We start from the raw sequence: 15503 nt of genomic DNA on the forward strand, positions 1-15503 counted from the left end.
TCATAGTGGTGCCTCTTTGTGTCCCTTCTCCTGGCACTCTAACTTCTTGTAAAGGAAACACACCTGTTACATTATGGGGAGGGCCTGAGTAAGGTGGGCAGCAGGGAGCAGAAGTGCACATTTGTGGTTTTTTTTTCTTTTAAGTCTGGATATATAGATCGAGGACCCAAGGAGGAGGAAGTTGAGGTGGAAGATTTCCCTTCCTCCTTCTCTAGGTCTGCTTTGGGTACAGGTAATGGGCCCTTAATTGTTTCTTCTCCTGATTTCTGGACCTTGGAAAGGGCTGCCAATAAGCCAGGGTTGACCTTGCATTGCATACACATGTCGCAATTTTTCTCTTAAAGCCCCAAAACATCAAACATAGGGGACTTCTCCCCATTTCCCCTCATGTTTACAAAACAAGTCCAATTGTAGGATAGTACTATAATTGGTATTTCCCCCTGTTGGCCAGGTTTCCTCCTCCAATTTGTACTCAGGCCAAGCCTCCATGCAAAAGAAAGTGAGTTGCTTTTTCAGAATGCATCCCAAAGGAGTTTGGCATTGGTTGGGGAATTGCTCAGCTATAGAAAAAAGGGGAAAAGGCATCCCTTATCTCAATTTCCTATGACTGGCCAGGAGAAAACTCATCTCCTGACCCCAATTGTTGGCCAGAAGAAGCTTCATCTCCTGGCCCTGCATTTTGGCTGGCTATGTGAATGGCAGCCAAAAGCCCTGTCAGTCTTGTGAGGTGTTGGGAGGTACTTTTACCCAGGCTTGACCCTACCTCTAAGAGCTGGCCTGTCTTCCTCACTTTTTCCTACCCCTCCATTTCCCACCTGCAGGACTTTGGGGGTATCTACTATAAGCAAGACTCCCTTGGTTGTAGAAGGATGCACTAATTTTATTTTGGCCCAACAGCAATTTACATATCGATTATCAGCTGTTGAAGGGGGGTGCTGTAAGGGCCAAAGTCAAGGTCTAGTCCCCTGCCTCTTTCAGTAATGCCCACATACATATGTTCCAGCTATGTGGGTGTCCATTTTAAAGTCACTAGATTGGTACAAGTCAGCATACACTGAGCTAAGTGTAACAAAATGGCTCCCATGTGTCCCGGTAAAAGCCCTTCATGTCATAGTCATCCATCCTTCAGGCATGGGGTGCATCCATTCCTCTGCTTTGCAGAAACAACACAAATGTGGAGCATTTGGAGGCCAGCAGTGAGGGTATCGCTGTCATTTCCCCAGTTTTTGGATCAAAGGAGGGGCAATTATAATCTTATATCAGTGTATATCATTTTAACCTTAGTCCATCCTGACCACACATAAAATTCCTTTCCAAAGATTTCCCTTCATGAACCTTCTACAACTTTTCTTTGCATCCAAATTTTGTCCCAAGCCATCTCTCTCCAAAGAACCAGTTTCACTTTAGGACAAAATTTCTTCCTTTTACTTCAACAAAAATGTATTTCCATTCCTTATGTTGTTCTTACACATCTACTTTTCTATATACAGAGTTGCCTTCCTTATATCCATCAGTCTTAACCACATCTATAGAATTTTAACTCTTAGAAACCTTAGTCTCCAGTGAAAACTCAGTAGTAACCAGTGAACTGTTACATCAGAATTCCTTAAATGGCAAACTTATGAATCAATAAAGCACAAAGCATGTTTTCCAACAGACCCAAATATCCTTAGTTTTTCTGCAATAAGTCAAAAGCACAAACCTATGTTTAGTAAATAATGTTTCAGCATTCCATCCAATTTGGAAGAGGCCTAAATGTCCAATGAATTTAATCCAGTTTATCATCCAACAAAAACTTTATAGTTTCAGGTTATCAAAGACCTGAAAGCTATCTTAATGATTACCCATGAGGGGCGCCTGGGTGGCGCAGTCGGTTAAGCGTCCGACTTCAGCCAGGTCACGATCTCGCGGTCCGTGAATTCGAGCCCCGCGTCGGGCTCTGGGCTGATGGCTCAGAGCCTGGAGCCTGTTTCCGATTCTGTGTTTCCCTCTCTCTCTGCCCCTCCCCCGTTCATGCTCTGTCTCTCTCTGTCCCAAAAATAAATAAACGTTGAAAAAAAAAAATGATTACCCATGAAAACTTTGAGACAGACCAAATTAACTATCATTTTAAGTCATCTTTTTGCTTGCAAACTGCGACAGACATAACATGAGCTTATTTGACCTTCAGTAAACCTAGGTAGAAAAAGTTTTTTGGATTTAGTGCTGATTAGAGTTAACTCTAAAGACATGTCTATCTTAATTAAACCAATAAACTAAAATCTGTTTAAATACTGAATATGTTCCACCTGTGTCCATTTAAAAGTCAATCAATTTGTTCACCATTGTCAATTTTTATCTGGGGCACCAGTGGGGAAATCTGAAGTAAGCGGTACAAGTAAGGGGGTGTTTTTTGCCCCTGGACAGCAAAGGAGGAGTTAGAGCCAGTGGTCCCTGAGGCACCAAGGATTGTATAAGAACCAGTTTGTAGGCCGCACCCAAGGTGGGGCAGAAACAGGAATAGAGAGGGGAAGATGAAGAGGTGAGGTTCATAAAGAAGCCTGGACACAGATAAAAGCCCAGAGGGCTGAGAGAGAGGTCTCCTGGTCCTGCAGCCTGTCAGCTCAGACAGATGAGCAGATGCAGACATTTTTTTTCTCCCACCAAGTGGAAATGGGCAGTCCATGTCAGGCCAGAAAAGATGGGGAAGTTCCTAGAAACAAAAGGAGTTTTGGCACCTGCTTGGGAATATTCCTTACTTAAAGTCCCCATCCCAAGGTAGACTAACCAGAGACAGTTGGCTCTAATTATCATCTGCATCTTGAGGGAGCCTGCCAAATGTCTTCTCTCCCATCCACTCCATGGACATCAGGAGCAGGAGGAGAGTGGTGAGCCCAGGTGGCATGGAAGTCAGTGCTGCTCTCTGCTCTGGAAGAGACATTTGAAAATCAAAGATCCAAAAAATGGGGACCTGGGAGGTGAGCCATGCCAGAGTGTCAAAAATGGAAGCAAGCACAGGACTGCCTTCCACTGTAGTTAGGAAACTTGTGAGTAAGACCCCTTGGAAGTCATCCAGATAACTCCTGGAGAATATCCAAGGGATCAGTCCTGGGCTCTTCTACCCATTTCCCAAAGGGAGAGGCTGGCCAAGACAGAAAGAGAATTCCACTGGTTACCCAAATGGATGATCAGGGATCAGGTCCTGCCAAAGGCCTTCAAGCATCCATCAAAAAGTCGCCTTGGTCAGGACCCATCAGTTGCTGTTTGGCCTCCCCTGAGCCCATGCATCCAGAAGTTTTTCTCAAAAGGAAATTGGGGCTCCACCACACTGACATTCCCAATTATATTGGGAGATCAGGTGCCCATTATTTAGTTTGAGAGTTTTATTTATGATAGAAAGAAAAGGGGGGGTGGTGCTGGCTACTCTTAACTTATGGTTGGAAGACATTGATATCCCAGACAAGCCCCCAAAGAAATGCTGTAGGATTTTTTACCTCAATACCCAGGTTTTGTTGTCTCACCACTTTGAAGAATGAAGAGGCAGACACAGGATGAGAAGCAGGAAAAAGCTTATTAGAGTATAAGGTCAGAAAGGAATAGTAGGAAAGCTCTTTTTGCAGAGAGCGGGTATTTGAAAGTGAATGCCTTTGGCTACAGGCAAGGGTCCATGTTTTATAAGGTTCTGGTCGCTCCCCATCCCTTCCCCCTTGTTCCTTCTCGGGTTCTTCCCTTATTGGCTTGATAGCTCTAGGTGCTGGGTTGTCCATTCCTGATTGGCTCATTTCCATTGTATGAGGGGTGGCCTATGGCCACATCATTCCTTGTAGGTCTACTTATAGATGTCTTATGATCTACTACTTATTTTTAGTCAGGTCTTTTGTCAAATTATTGAGGGAAACCTGAGGGGGAGTAGATGATATCTGTCACATTCTTAAGAGGAACTTTATGCCCAACGAGCTTTGCTGTGGTCAGATGCTCCCAGCATTGTTCCAAAACATGTGTTTTTCCCCACCCAGGGACCTCAGGTCATAATCTTTCCCTCTCTGCCTACTAAATCCTATCTTTTCCTATCATAGCTGGCTCGCCCAAAGAGGGCATGGAAGCTCTGTGCCGTCGCACTTCCCCCACCCGCCCATACTTTGCCCTGTTCATCTCTTCCATTTAGCTGCTCCTGAGTTGTATTCTTTATCATACAATTGTAATCATAAGTATAGTGCTTTCCTGAGTTCTGTGAGTCATTCTAGAGAATTATTGAGCCTGAGTGGAGTGTCTCAGGAACGCTTGAGTTTGTAGTTGTTTAGGCAGAGTGCAGGTAGCTTGGAGACTCTACTTGTGACACTTGTGACTAGTGTCAAAGTGGGAGCAGTCTTGTGGGACTGAGCCTTTGAGGTCTTAGGTTCAAATTTCAGCTCTGCCACTTATTAGCTATGTGATTGTCACAAGTAGCCCAATCTTTCTGAACATCAGTATTCCTGTCTATGTAATGGGGATCATAGTAGTAAGTATGTCATTGGGTTGTTCTGAAGCTTGTATGAGACAATGCAGTAGAGTGCTTAATACAGAACCTGACACATTTAAAATGCTTAATAAATATTAGCTATAATTAAAAAATATTATTAATAAAGAAAGCTTTGTGCCAAACCACAGATAATGTTCTAGGTAAATATCTGTGCCTGTGTCCCCAGGCATAAAATAAGAAACAGATTTCCTTTCTTAAAATTTCTTAAAACACAGAAGAGTCTGAAGAATGAACAAGAGCTAGAATTTAAAAGCTAAAAGAGGGGTGCCTGGGTGGCTCAGTTGGTTAAGCCTCCGACTCTTGGTTTTAGCTCAGGTCATGATCTCACAGTTACCGAGTTCAAGCCCCCAACAAGCTTGTGCTCACAGGACGAAGCCTGCTTGGGATTCTCTCTCTCTGCCCCTCTGCCCTGCATGCACTCTCTCTCAAAAAAAAAAAAAAAACAAAAACAAAAACCCAACAACAAAACCCCCCCAAAAGAAAACAAAAAAACAACAACAAAAAAAACACGTAAAGTTGAAAGTAAACTTTTTTTTTTTTAATCTAAAAGAATAAATAAGAACTACAAAACAAGGCCTTGCAGGGCACCTGGGTGGCTAAGTCGTTTAAGCTTCTGACTTTGGCTCAGGTCATGATCTCATGGTTTGTGAGTTTGAGCCCCACATTGGGCTCTTGCTGACAGCTCAGAGCCTGAAGCCTGCTTCGGATTCTGTGTCTCTTTCTCTCTCTGCCCTCCCCCACTTGTGCTTTGTCTCTCAAAAATAAATAAATGCAAAAAAAATTTTTTTAATAAAAAAATAAACATTAAAAAATTTTTTTTCAAAGCATAAGACCTTGCATAAATATTTTTTTTCTCCTAAGTTCCTAGGTCCTGAAACTATTTTGCAAGCCTCTCTAGGTGAAAGATTATGTGGCTTCATGAAGAAAATATCTGGGAAAAGTTGGAGAATAAACCAGCTGGAGATACTGATTCAAGCCATTGCTTAATATTTTGTCTGTGCTTTAAGGCACTGAATAGCTAAAATCACTGAGTTTGCTGCTAAGGGTTTTCTTTATATTGGTCTCTTGGACTGTTTCTGAAGTCTCCCCAATGTCCTTCATGGAAAAAGTAAAGTCAGAGTCCTCATACCCCTGCAGGACCAGGAAGCAAGAAATCAAGGAATGTGGAACAACAAATACACTGAATGAAAGAGGCTGTATTTGCTCCTGAAGCTTATACAATTGCTCTTTCTCCTTTGCTTTTCTACCCTTTCCTCTCCTCATGTTCAGTACTTTCTGGATTTTTTTGATTTGGCTGCTAAGACCACAACATTCTTCCTCTGCTTTGACATGTTGTCAATGCAATACTGAACTGTAAATACTGCTTTTGTGAAATGTCTTTATTCTGTCTCAATCTCTGTAAATTACACTTATGTTGAACATGCCAGTTGCCTTGTCTAGCTTGGCTTTGTATCTTTACAAGTTTATCTTTAACCCACTTTGCAGGTCATTTCAAAAGCTTTACTGATACGTGTGTCCTGGCTATTAGCTCAACTCAACTAATATTTGCTTGTTAGGGAGGCAATAATTTGCCTCAAATTGACTCAGAGCAGATGGATCTCAATGAAATTCCCTGCTAATTTTCTCCTCAAATCTCAAGACTGACTTTTTAAAAAAATGACCTTTATTTAGAAAGGGAACCATGAGGAGCAAGGATAGAAGCTGACTGGTTTGTGGCAGAGACAGAGAGAGATGGAGAAGCCTGAGCAAATGCTCCCAGATCCACTCACAGTAGCCATCTCTGAAATAACACCACAACAGTCTAAGAGTTACATTGTTTCCCTTTTTAAACTTTCCTGTGGGGCACCTGGGTGCCTCAGTCAATAGCTTCCGATTTCCACTCAGGTCATGATCTCACAGTTGGTGACTTTGAGCCCTGCATCTTCTCTCTCACCTCTGTCTCTGCCCCATCCCCTTTCATTCTTGCTGTCTCTCTCTCTAAATAAGTAAAAAAAAAATTTTCTTGCAACATACAGGAAATCCGTGTGATTACTTTTTATTATGGTAAAATATACATAAAATTTACTATTTTGAGCATTTTTAAATTTTATTTTATTTATTTATTATTATTATTATTATTATTATTATTATTATTATTTGGAGAGACATAGAGAGCAGGGGAGGGGCAGAGAGAGGGAGACAGAGGATCCAAAGCTGGCTCCTCACTGTCAGCATGGAGCTGGACACAGGGCTTGAACCTACAAACAGTGAGGTCATGACCTTTTTAAGCTTTTTAAAATTTATTTATTTTGAGAGAGAGAAAGAGAGAGAGAGCACGAGTAGGGGAGTGCAGAGAGAGGGGGAAAGAGAATCCCAAGCAGGATCCATGCTGTCAGTACAGAGGCCCACACAGGGCTCCAATCCATAAACTGTGAGACCATAGCCTGAACCAAAATCAAGAGTTGGCCGCTTAACCAACTAAGCCACCCAGGTGCCCCTTATCATTATTTTTTAAAACATTGACAGTATGTTAAGCAAAAGGAAAAATGAGTCATCAATAAGCCCACCACTCAAAGATAACCACCATTAACAATGGACTGTTTATTCTTTCAGATTTTCAAATCTATCCTAATATCCATTAAAAAAGAAGTTAAAAAATATCATTTTAGGGGCATCTGGCTGGCTCAGTCTATAGAGCATGCAACTCTTAATCCAGGGATCATGAATTCAAGCTCCATGTTGGGCATAGAGCCTACTTGAAAGAAAGAAAGAAAGAAAGAAAGAAAGAAAGAAAGAAAGAAAGAAAGAAAGAAAGAAAGAAAGAAAGAAAGAAAGAAAGAAAAGAAAAGAAAGAAAGAGGGAGGAAGGAAGGAAAGAAGGAAGGAAGGAAGAAAGAAAGAAAAAAAGAAAAATATCATTTTAGTCTTGTCATTCCCGGGCATCTTGGTTGGGGCTGATTCACACCTAAAGCAGGAAGATAGTGGCAGCAAAGAAGAAAAAGTCGCTGGAGTTGGTCAATTCTAGTTTCCAACTCGTTATGACAAGTGGAAAGTACATGCTGGGGTACAAGCAGACTCTGAAAATAATCAGATATGGCAAAGTGAAACTGGTTGTCCCTGCCAACAACTGCCCAGCCTTGAGGAAATTTGAGATAGAATACTGTGGCATGTTGGCTAAAACTGGCGCCCATCACTACAGTGGCAATAATATTAATTTGAGCACAGCATGGAAGAAATATTACAGAGTAAGCACTCTGACTAGCATTGATCCAGGTGATTCTGATGTCATTAGAAGCATGCCAGAACAGATTGGTGAAAAGTAAATCATGCAAAAACTTTTCTTTAATAAAACTGACCAGAGCTTGTTTTAAAAACACTGTTAAAAAAAATTTTTTTAACACTGTTTAATCCTCTCAGGAAGGATTAAACACTGTCATCACCTTACTGACGGGTAAGGAAACTGAGGCTCAGTGAGCAGAGGCTGCAGCTGTGACTGAGGGAGTCAGTTGGGCTTGAAGAGGAGGCTGAAATATCTTCAAGCTAGAGCCAGTAACTTAGAAATCAGGTAGAAATGCAGGTTGTTCTGCAGATGAGGAGGCTAAGGCCCAAGAAGAGGACAGTGCTGGTTCAAGGTCATACATACAACAGGTTAGAGACAAATTTGGAACCAGAATTCAGAACTCTCTGATCTATGCTTTTTCCACTATGATACTGCCAAGCCTTGCCTTGCACCTGTGGTTCTCAAACTTTAGTGCACATCAAAATACTGATTATAGGAAAACCCTGGGTAAACCCACCCCTGGAGTTTCAGAACCAACAAATCCAAGAACAACTCTGAATCTGCATTTTAAGGAAACAATCAGGGGCTCCTCAATAACACTTTAGAATCACTGCCCTGGATCAAGGCATTTGATTATTAAGGGCACTAACTTCTACTGAGCTCCCCAAGTGTCCTTGGGAGCAAGAGACCAAGAGTTACCCTTAAGTCACCCGAGCACCCAACTTGAGCATGATTTGACATTCTGGAATGTCATCCATCTCTCACTCCAGCACCATAATGCGCATCTGCTCTTGGAAGATCCTCTCACTTTCTATTCTGGCCCTCACTGACTACAAGGACTGGCTGCTCTGCACTCTTGGGGGCTACTCTTAACACTTACTATGCACTGCCCATCTTCTGCTGGACTGCAAGGACCTTGAGAGCATGGACCTTGTAGAGAGCTTGGACCTTGTAGAGTCTACTCCATTCATTGATTCGACAGAGAACTTCTGTGTAAAAGGTAATATGCCTTTACTTTGCCCTTTAGACCAGAAGATGCAGAAGAGCCTATTTCTCATCATCCATTCTTCAGTCCAGGCCAACAGTGGACCTTGCTGGTACCACAATCCATCCTCTCGCACCCTCTACAATCCATCTTCATGCAGCAGAATTTAAACATAAATAGGATTGTGTCACTCCCCTACTTTAAGCTTTCCAGAGGCTTCTAATTGTTCTTAGGATGAAAACTGAAATTCTTACATTTAGGACCTAGGCCACCTGTCCAACACCACTCACCTCTGACCCTTGTCTTCTAGCTCTGCCCCTCTTCCTCACTGTCTGCTCTACAGTCACCCTAGCCTCCTTGGAGCTCCTCACCAGTCCCTGGCCTGGGATGTTGTCTGCCTCATCACTGACAGAGATGGAGTGTGAACTGCAAGATGGATATTAGGGATCTACTTCTGTAAGTGGAAGTGGGAGGAAGCAGGATTGGGCAGAGAAAGAAAAGCCATGAAGCAGGCTTGCCAAAGCCTCAGCCAACCTCCTGGGGAAGGCTTGGAGCAAATATTGCTCCAGCACTTGCGGAGTCTTGCTCTGTCACTAAGTTTAGGCTTCTCCAGTTAGGGTGTGATGGCAACCTCAGGCAAGGCAGTTCTGTGCAAGTGAGGCTGACACTGATGGCACTGACAGGTAGAGGCTGTCTGCTAACCACACCCCTTGGTTGAAGGCAAGTTCTCCCCTCCTATTTTTTAGGCAAGTTTTTCCTTGATGGGTGAGGGCACATCCCTATGTCTACCACATGGGTCAGTACTGCTATCCCTTATCATCCTGACAGGCTTCTGGGTAGTTCATAGGCTTCGTCCTCTGGGAAACCTTCACTCAGACCTCTGGGCTATAAGTGCTCATAAAACTCTGTCCTTTTTCTCCCCAGTAGTTATCACAGTTTGTAATCACATGCTTGTGTGTGTGTGATTATCTAACAGATGTCTGTCTTTCCTAAGACACTATATGTTTGTGCAGGCAAGGACCATCTGTGTGACTCACTATAGTCCCAGAGCTCAGGCCAGTACCTGGTACATGGTAAGGAATGAAGTAAAAACTTGTTAAGAAATGAAGACTCGTACCATGTCTTGCGAACAAATGACTTTCCCAATTATGTGGATCGTCAAGAGCTTGCTGTGTATTTGGAGTTCTCATCCAGATCACAGGGAGGACATTCATGACTATTTCAGGTTTTATCTTTAATATTTAGGAGCCTGCTGCTGCCCCACACCAATCTGGTCTAAAGGGCAAAGTAAAGGCAAAGTTCAAACTATTACCACCATCAACATCACCACAACTACCACCCATAAGCCTTTTAAGGGCCCAGTGCATTGCAATGTCAGTGCAAATTTCCAAACCCAGAGAGCTATACGAGCCTGGTCCCTGCAGGTATGGGCTACATCACTGGGTTAGAAATCACAGTCCCTGCTCTACACTTAGCTGTGCCATCTGAATAAGTCACTTAATCTCTTTGAGCTTCACCTGTAAGATGGGGATAATGCCTGCCTTTTTCACTTCATTGATGTCAATCAGGTTCAAATGCAGTGATAGATAGGAAAGTGCTTTGCAGATTGTAAAGCATGGTTCACAGGAAAGAAAGGGAGCTTTCTTTTCATGTAATCGTGACAGGTTGGCAAAGGACATAATTGGGACACTAACTTGTTTTCTACCATGATGACGTGGGAGCCCACGTAGATGGACTGTGTGCTACGCATTGTTTTTCCCAGTTGTGCAAATAGATTTGTGTTCCCCTCTATGCCTGCCCTTCCTTCTACCTCCTCTGCCCCTTCTGATCAGGGGTGGAGACAACAGGAAGTGCACCAACCCTTGGGTGAGGGACTGTGTTGACATCAGATGCAGGTCAAGGTTAAGTGTGTTTAGAGGTGGAGGGGTGTGTGGGTGTGTTTCTCCACAACTGGGCAGAGCAGGTGAGAACATGACGTTGAAGGCAGTGTAGTCCTTAGGGAAGCCAAACTCCCTGGGGGGAAATCTTTTACCTGGAAACTGAATACCTGGCCACTGAGACCGAAGCCAGGAAGAAGACAGTATAGACATAGGTGCTGGAGGTGGAACCATTGATGAGACGCCCAAATAAACTTCCAGGGTCTTTGGTGGGCAAGCCAGTTTGCTAATAGGAATATTCAGAGAGATTTTTGGTTTCTGCTGCTCTCTCCATCCCATTTACCCTTTTATTGGTAATCAATTTATTTAATCCAGGTATATGGCATTCTCTTGACAAGGATGAATAAGACTGACCCACAGCACTAGGTTCCAAACTTTTGGCTTTTTCAGTTACCTCACTGAACTTTCTTCACAGCCCCATGACGTAAAACTAAGCTTACAAAGGCTACGTAACATGCTCAAAGTCAATCAAGAGGTAAGGGACTATATGTAGCTACATTTAAACCTGGATTTTCCAGTACCTTCTCCCCTACACTGCTATGGAGGGTTTTTTGTTTTTAAAGTTTGCTAATTTATTTTGAGAGAAAGAGAGAGAGAAAGCACAAGGGGAAGAGGGGCACAGAGAGAGGGAGGGAGGGAGGGAGGGAGAGAATCCCAGGCAGGCTCCACGCTGAGTGAGGACACCCACACTCACAATAGTGAGATCATGACCTGAACAGAAACCAAGAGCTGGTTGCTTAACTGAGCCACCCAGGTGCCCCTACACTGCCGTGTTTTTTAAGTTCTCCTCCCCCCCTTCCTACTTTCACACATCTACTGTGAGTGTGTGTGTTTATTGGGGTGAGGAAGCTTTGGGCTGTTTTTCTACCTGAAAAACACCTAGGCGGTGTTTCCAAGATGGGAAGGGACCTTACGGGTTACTTAATCCAATTTACTTTGCAGATAGAGAACCTGAGGCCCAGAGAGGGACAGTGACTTTTCTCACATACTCCCTGGATTTTGGGGTCTCAGACCTGGTGTCTTCCAGTCCTATTCTTGCCCACCCTCAGGGAGCCAGGGTGCCTCTGCCTGTTAATATCTTTGCCAAAAATAATAGCTATCCTATGCTGAGCAGTCATTCTTCAAATATTTACTAGTGCCTACTACGTGCCAGGAAACTTTACAGGTGCCATATGAATAGGATGAACAAAGAAAACTGCCCTTCTTGAACTTACATGGTGAATGGAGCTTAACAAGTCAGTAAGAAGTATATAAATACGATAATTTCAGATGTTTGCAAGGAAATAAAGAGGCAATGACGGTAGGGAAAGACTCCAGATGGAGTAGTCAGGAAAAGCCTGACCACCTGGTACCTGCCAGGTGCTGATCCTTTAATTCTCACAATAACTCTTAAAATCTAGGTTCAGACCTGCGCTTTTCTAACAAGGAAACCCACATTCAGAAGGGGTAAGAGCGGCAGTGAAGTCCCAAACTCCTAACCTACCAGCCACTGTAGGGCCCTGGATGATGAAACTCCGGACGAGGACTGCACCATCTCTCAGCCTGCCTCCTCGCAGGTATTGGGTAGTGGGGGGAGGGGCTGTGGGAAGGCGGGATGCCCTCCAAGGAGACGCTGCAAATAGCTCTAAATTCGCAGAAGGCTGAAAGAACAGCCCCTGGCTGGCCCCAGCCCAACTCTGGCCGCAGCCCAACTCTCAGCACCCTCAGCGAGGACAAAGAGGCTGCCCCCTCCCACTCGGGCAGCTTCCGAAGACCGTTCCCGCCTCTTGTCCGGCCCCGAATCGGGCCGGCGCAGGGCACTTTGGGACTTGTAGTTGATCCAGTCCGCCACACCAGCTCCGGAAGCAGACTGGGGAACTACAAGGCCCAGGAGTCAGTGGGCAGGCCCGGGGCGGATTCGCCGGCTGTGGGTGTGCGATCGCTGGGGGCCGGGCTGTGCGGGCTTGGGGCGCTGAGATGCGGCTGCTGGTGCCGGAGCCCGGGACCAGTTTTAAGCGCGCGCGCTAGCGGGGCGCGGCGAGGGGTGGCCAGGCGGTGGCGACAGGCACGTTGATGCATGCGTTAGGTGCAGCTTTTGCAAAACTGCTAGGCTCTGCAGTGGCGCGGTGGAGGGTCCGAGTCGCCGGGGGATGGGCACCCAGCCCCGGAGCCAGGCTGGCACTGCTCGCTGAAAAGGCCCTTGGCTGGGTTTGGGGGCGGGGGCACTGGTGCTTGCCTTGGATTGTGCACGACGTGTTCGTTCTTTTTCTTTTTGTGCCAAGGTTTTCCTGGGCGGGCGCGCGATGCAGCGGGCAGCGGCACTGGTCCGGCTGGGCTGTTGCCCTCGGACTCCAGGCCCGTGGGGCCGTAGTCAGAGCAGCGCGGCCGCCGAGGCCTCCGCGGTGCTCAAGGTGCGGCCAGAGCGGAGCCGACGCGAGCGCATCCTTACTCTCGAGTCCATGAACCCGCAGGTGAAGGCTGTGGAGTACGCGGTGCGGGGACCCATCGTGCTCAAGGCCGGTGAGATAGAGCTCGAGCTGCAGCGGGTGAGTGCGGGCGCCGGGCTAGCGGGGTGGGAGGGCCCTAGTAGGGCCCAAGGGGAGCTGACGTGGGGTAGGGGGAGAGCAGTAGCTGCCGGCGCCTGGGGTCCACCCGCTTGACTTACTCCCACCCCAGTGGCCAGCTCCTTAGTTGGCTAAAAGAAGAATGTCCATCTCCCATCCCTTCATCCAGTAGTGCCGGGCACCTGGCACAAAGTAAGGCCCTTAGATACCGTTCACTTGTTGAACTGAATTCATCAGTTGTAATTGAGCGACTGTAGTGCCAGGCACTGCACGTTATGTGACTGTCCTACCCGAGTGAAACCAAGATCCATGGGGGGAGGGCAACAACAAGCAGTAGAAAAATAGACGAGAATTTCAGATAGTGAATAGTGCTTTGAAGAAAGTAAAAGGGAGGAGCGGTGTAAGGAGGTGCTGGATGAGAGTGGTGGGAAGGATATCCAGTTAGGTTGGAGAAGGAGGAAGGCTCTAAGACTTGGGTTTGTTCCCAAAGCCTTTTCCTTTCCATCTGAGACCTTTTGGGTCATTCTGCCAGTAATGATTTCATGACAAGAGTGGAGATGTGGAGGAGGATCCTGAACAATTCCTTCCTTTAGGCCCCTCACTGGAACCTTGATTAGCCACCACATTTTGTTTTCTGACGACACATTCGTCCCTAGTGAGTAGTCAAAATCTTGGGCCTTGGGGCCTTGGTAGGATGGCTCTGGGACTTTTTTCATCTCAGTGGCTGGCTGGCTAGGATCATGGCTTTAGTTCATAGTTGCTGTAAAGTGACCACATCCCCAGGGGTGATTTCTCCCTCCTTCCAACCAGGTGACTGGGTGTTTGTGAGAGATGCCCCTGTAGGACACCAGTTCTAATCTGAGTGGAATTTAGGAGGCCATGTCAAGAGGGGCAATGTAAAAAAAAAAAAAAAAAAATGTAAACACTGCTAAGATTTGTAAGATCTGATGAAATAGCTGCTTGCTTAAGATAGTTCTAACCCAGCGGGGGGGTGGGGGTGGGTTCCTTGATCTTGCTCTCAGAGGCACTAGAACTGGATGACTGGGGGGCAAGTTGATTACTTACTGTCCCTTGAATGCATGGGAAAAAGCTATGGTGGAATGCCCAGTTCTCCTGACTGAAATTAATGAGCTGGACAAATCAGAGTCCAGTGTCTCCCTCTGACTCCTTGGGCAGGGGTTTGACTGGGGTTTAGCTTAAAGGAGGCTGGCTCAGTTTCTATGGGCCAGGGGCAGAAAACATGAGTTTTGCTGCTCTGCTTCTTGTTGATATCTGGCTGACTGGAGGTGACGGTTCTGGAGACAACAGTCTTCCTGTTAAAACAAAGCTGAGATTAGATTGTTCCTGGTTTATCACTTTACAGCTAATTTCTCGGATTCCAGAGCTGGTAGGGGTTCCAGGGATTATCCCTATCTATCTTTTGCTAAATAACAGCTTGGTTGTGGGCTTCATGAAGTAGGAGGATGATTAGGACAGAAAGGGGCCCTGTCTTTGCCTTCAGGAGGTTGACTGCCATACGGTTCTCTGGGTCCGAGCCTCTCCTCCCCCAATTTTTTAAAGATTGGTGGGATTTTTTAGCAGAGAAAAATGTAAGAGCATTCCATGTGGGAGCAGGGCTGTGAGCAAAGACAGAAGGTTGGGAAATTCTGGGCATTTGTGGAAGGGGATGGTGCTGTTGGAAGAGCGCTATGGCAGGGGCATATGAGAGATGAATGAAACAGAAAAGGAGGACTAGAGTCTTGGGTGCTGGGCTCAGGACTTTATGGTGCAAAGTTTTGTGGTGTGAAGTGGGAGAACTATCAAAGGTTTCCAGTAGGGTATGGTTCCATGATTGAGGTGGACAAATTTATTGGTCATTTAAGCCAGAAACACCTGTGATTTCTGGTATAGACACCCTACACTCCCATGGCCTACTCCTGAGTGAGTTGAGGTGTTTTCTGTCCACTTTGCATCGTCTGGTGTTTTCATTCAAGCCCATCTCTTCGTGTTTTATTCTTACTTCATCCGAGTCTCTGTTTCCCAGTCTAGGTGCTGGAGACGTAGCTCGACCAAGCTGGCATAGCCTCACCTAAACCTTTCATTTTGGGAGACCACCTCTGTCCACTTTACTAGCTTACACAGGGCGCCTTCTGAGAGAGCCATATTTTCCCAGTCTTTTTTGGCATGCAGGGTGGGGGTGGGGGGGGGGGTGGGGAGAGGGCTGGGCTTGGCACAGCTTCATTTTTTTTTTCTACCTCTGTTTTGTATTGCAGTGACTGAAACAGGACTGATGTTATAAAGGG

At 45.6% G+C, this 15503-nt stretch overlaps 2 protein-coding genes across 2 annotated transcripts in view; both read left to right on the forward strand.

Moving 5' to 3' along the window:
• The first annotated feature begins 2513 nt into the window (after positions 1-2513).
• Positions 2514-7799, forward strand: LOC109494660 (60S ribosomal protein L30-like). The gene is made up of 2 exons (XM_019818943.1): positions 2514-2521; positions 7448-7799. The coding sequence occupies exons 1-2, from the start codon at positions 2514-2516 to the stop codon at positions 7797-7799; spliced, it is 360 nt and encodes a 119-aa protein (XP_019674502.1).
• A 4776-nt stretch (positions 7800-12575) lies between these two features.
• Positions 12576-15503, forward strand: part of GPT2 (glutamic--pyruvic transaminase 2) — a 33668-nt gene continuing 30740 nt past the window's right edge. Inside the window, exons 1-2 of the mRNA XM_003998006.5 lie at positions 12576-12722; positions 12940-13203. Of these exons, the coding sequence (XP_003998055.1) occupies positions 12961-13203 (243 nt within the window). The 5' untranslated portion in view covers positions 12576-12722; positions 12940-12960. The remainder of the gene's footprint in view (positions 12723-12939; positions 13204-15503) is intronic.

This window comes from Felis catus, chromosome E2 (genome assembly GCF_018350175.1).
Source record: "Felis catus isolate Fca126 chromosome E2, F.catus_Fca126_mat1.0, whole genome shotgun sequence".
In the NCBI taxonomy this organism is placed as follows: Eukaryota; Metazoa; Chordata; class Mammalia; order Carnivora; family Felidae; genus Felis; species Felis catus.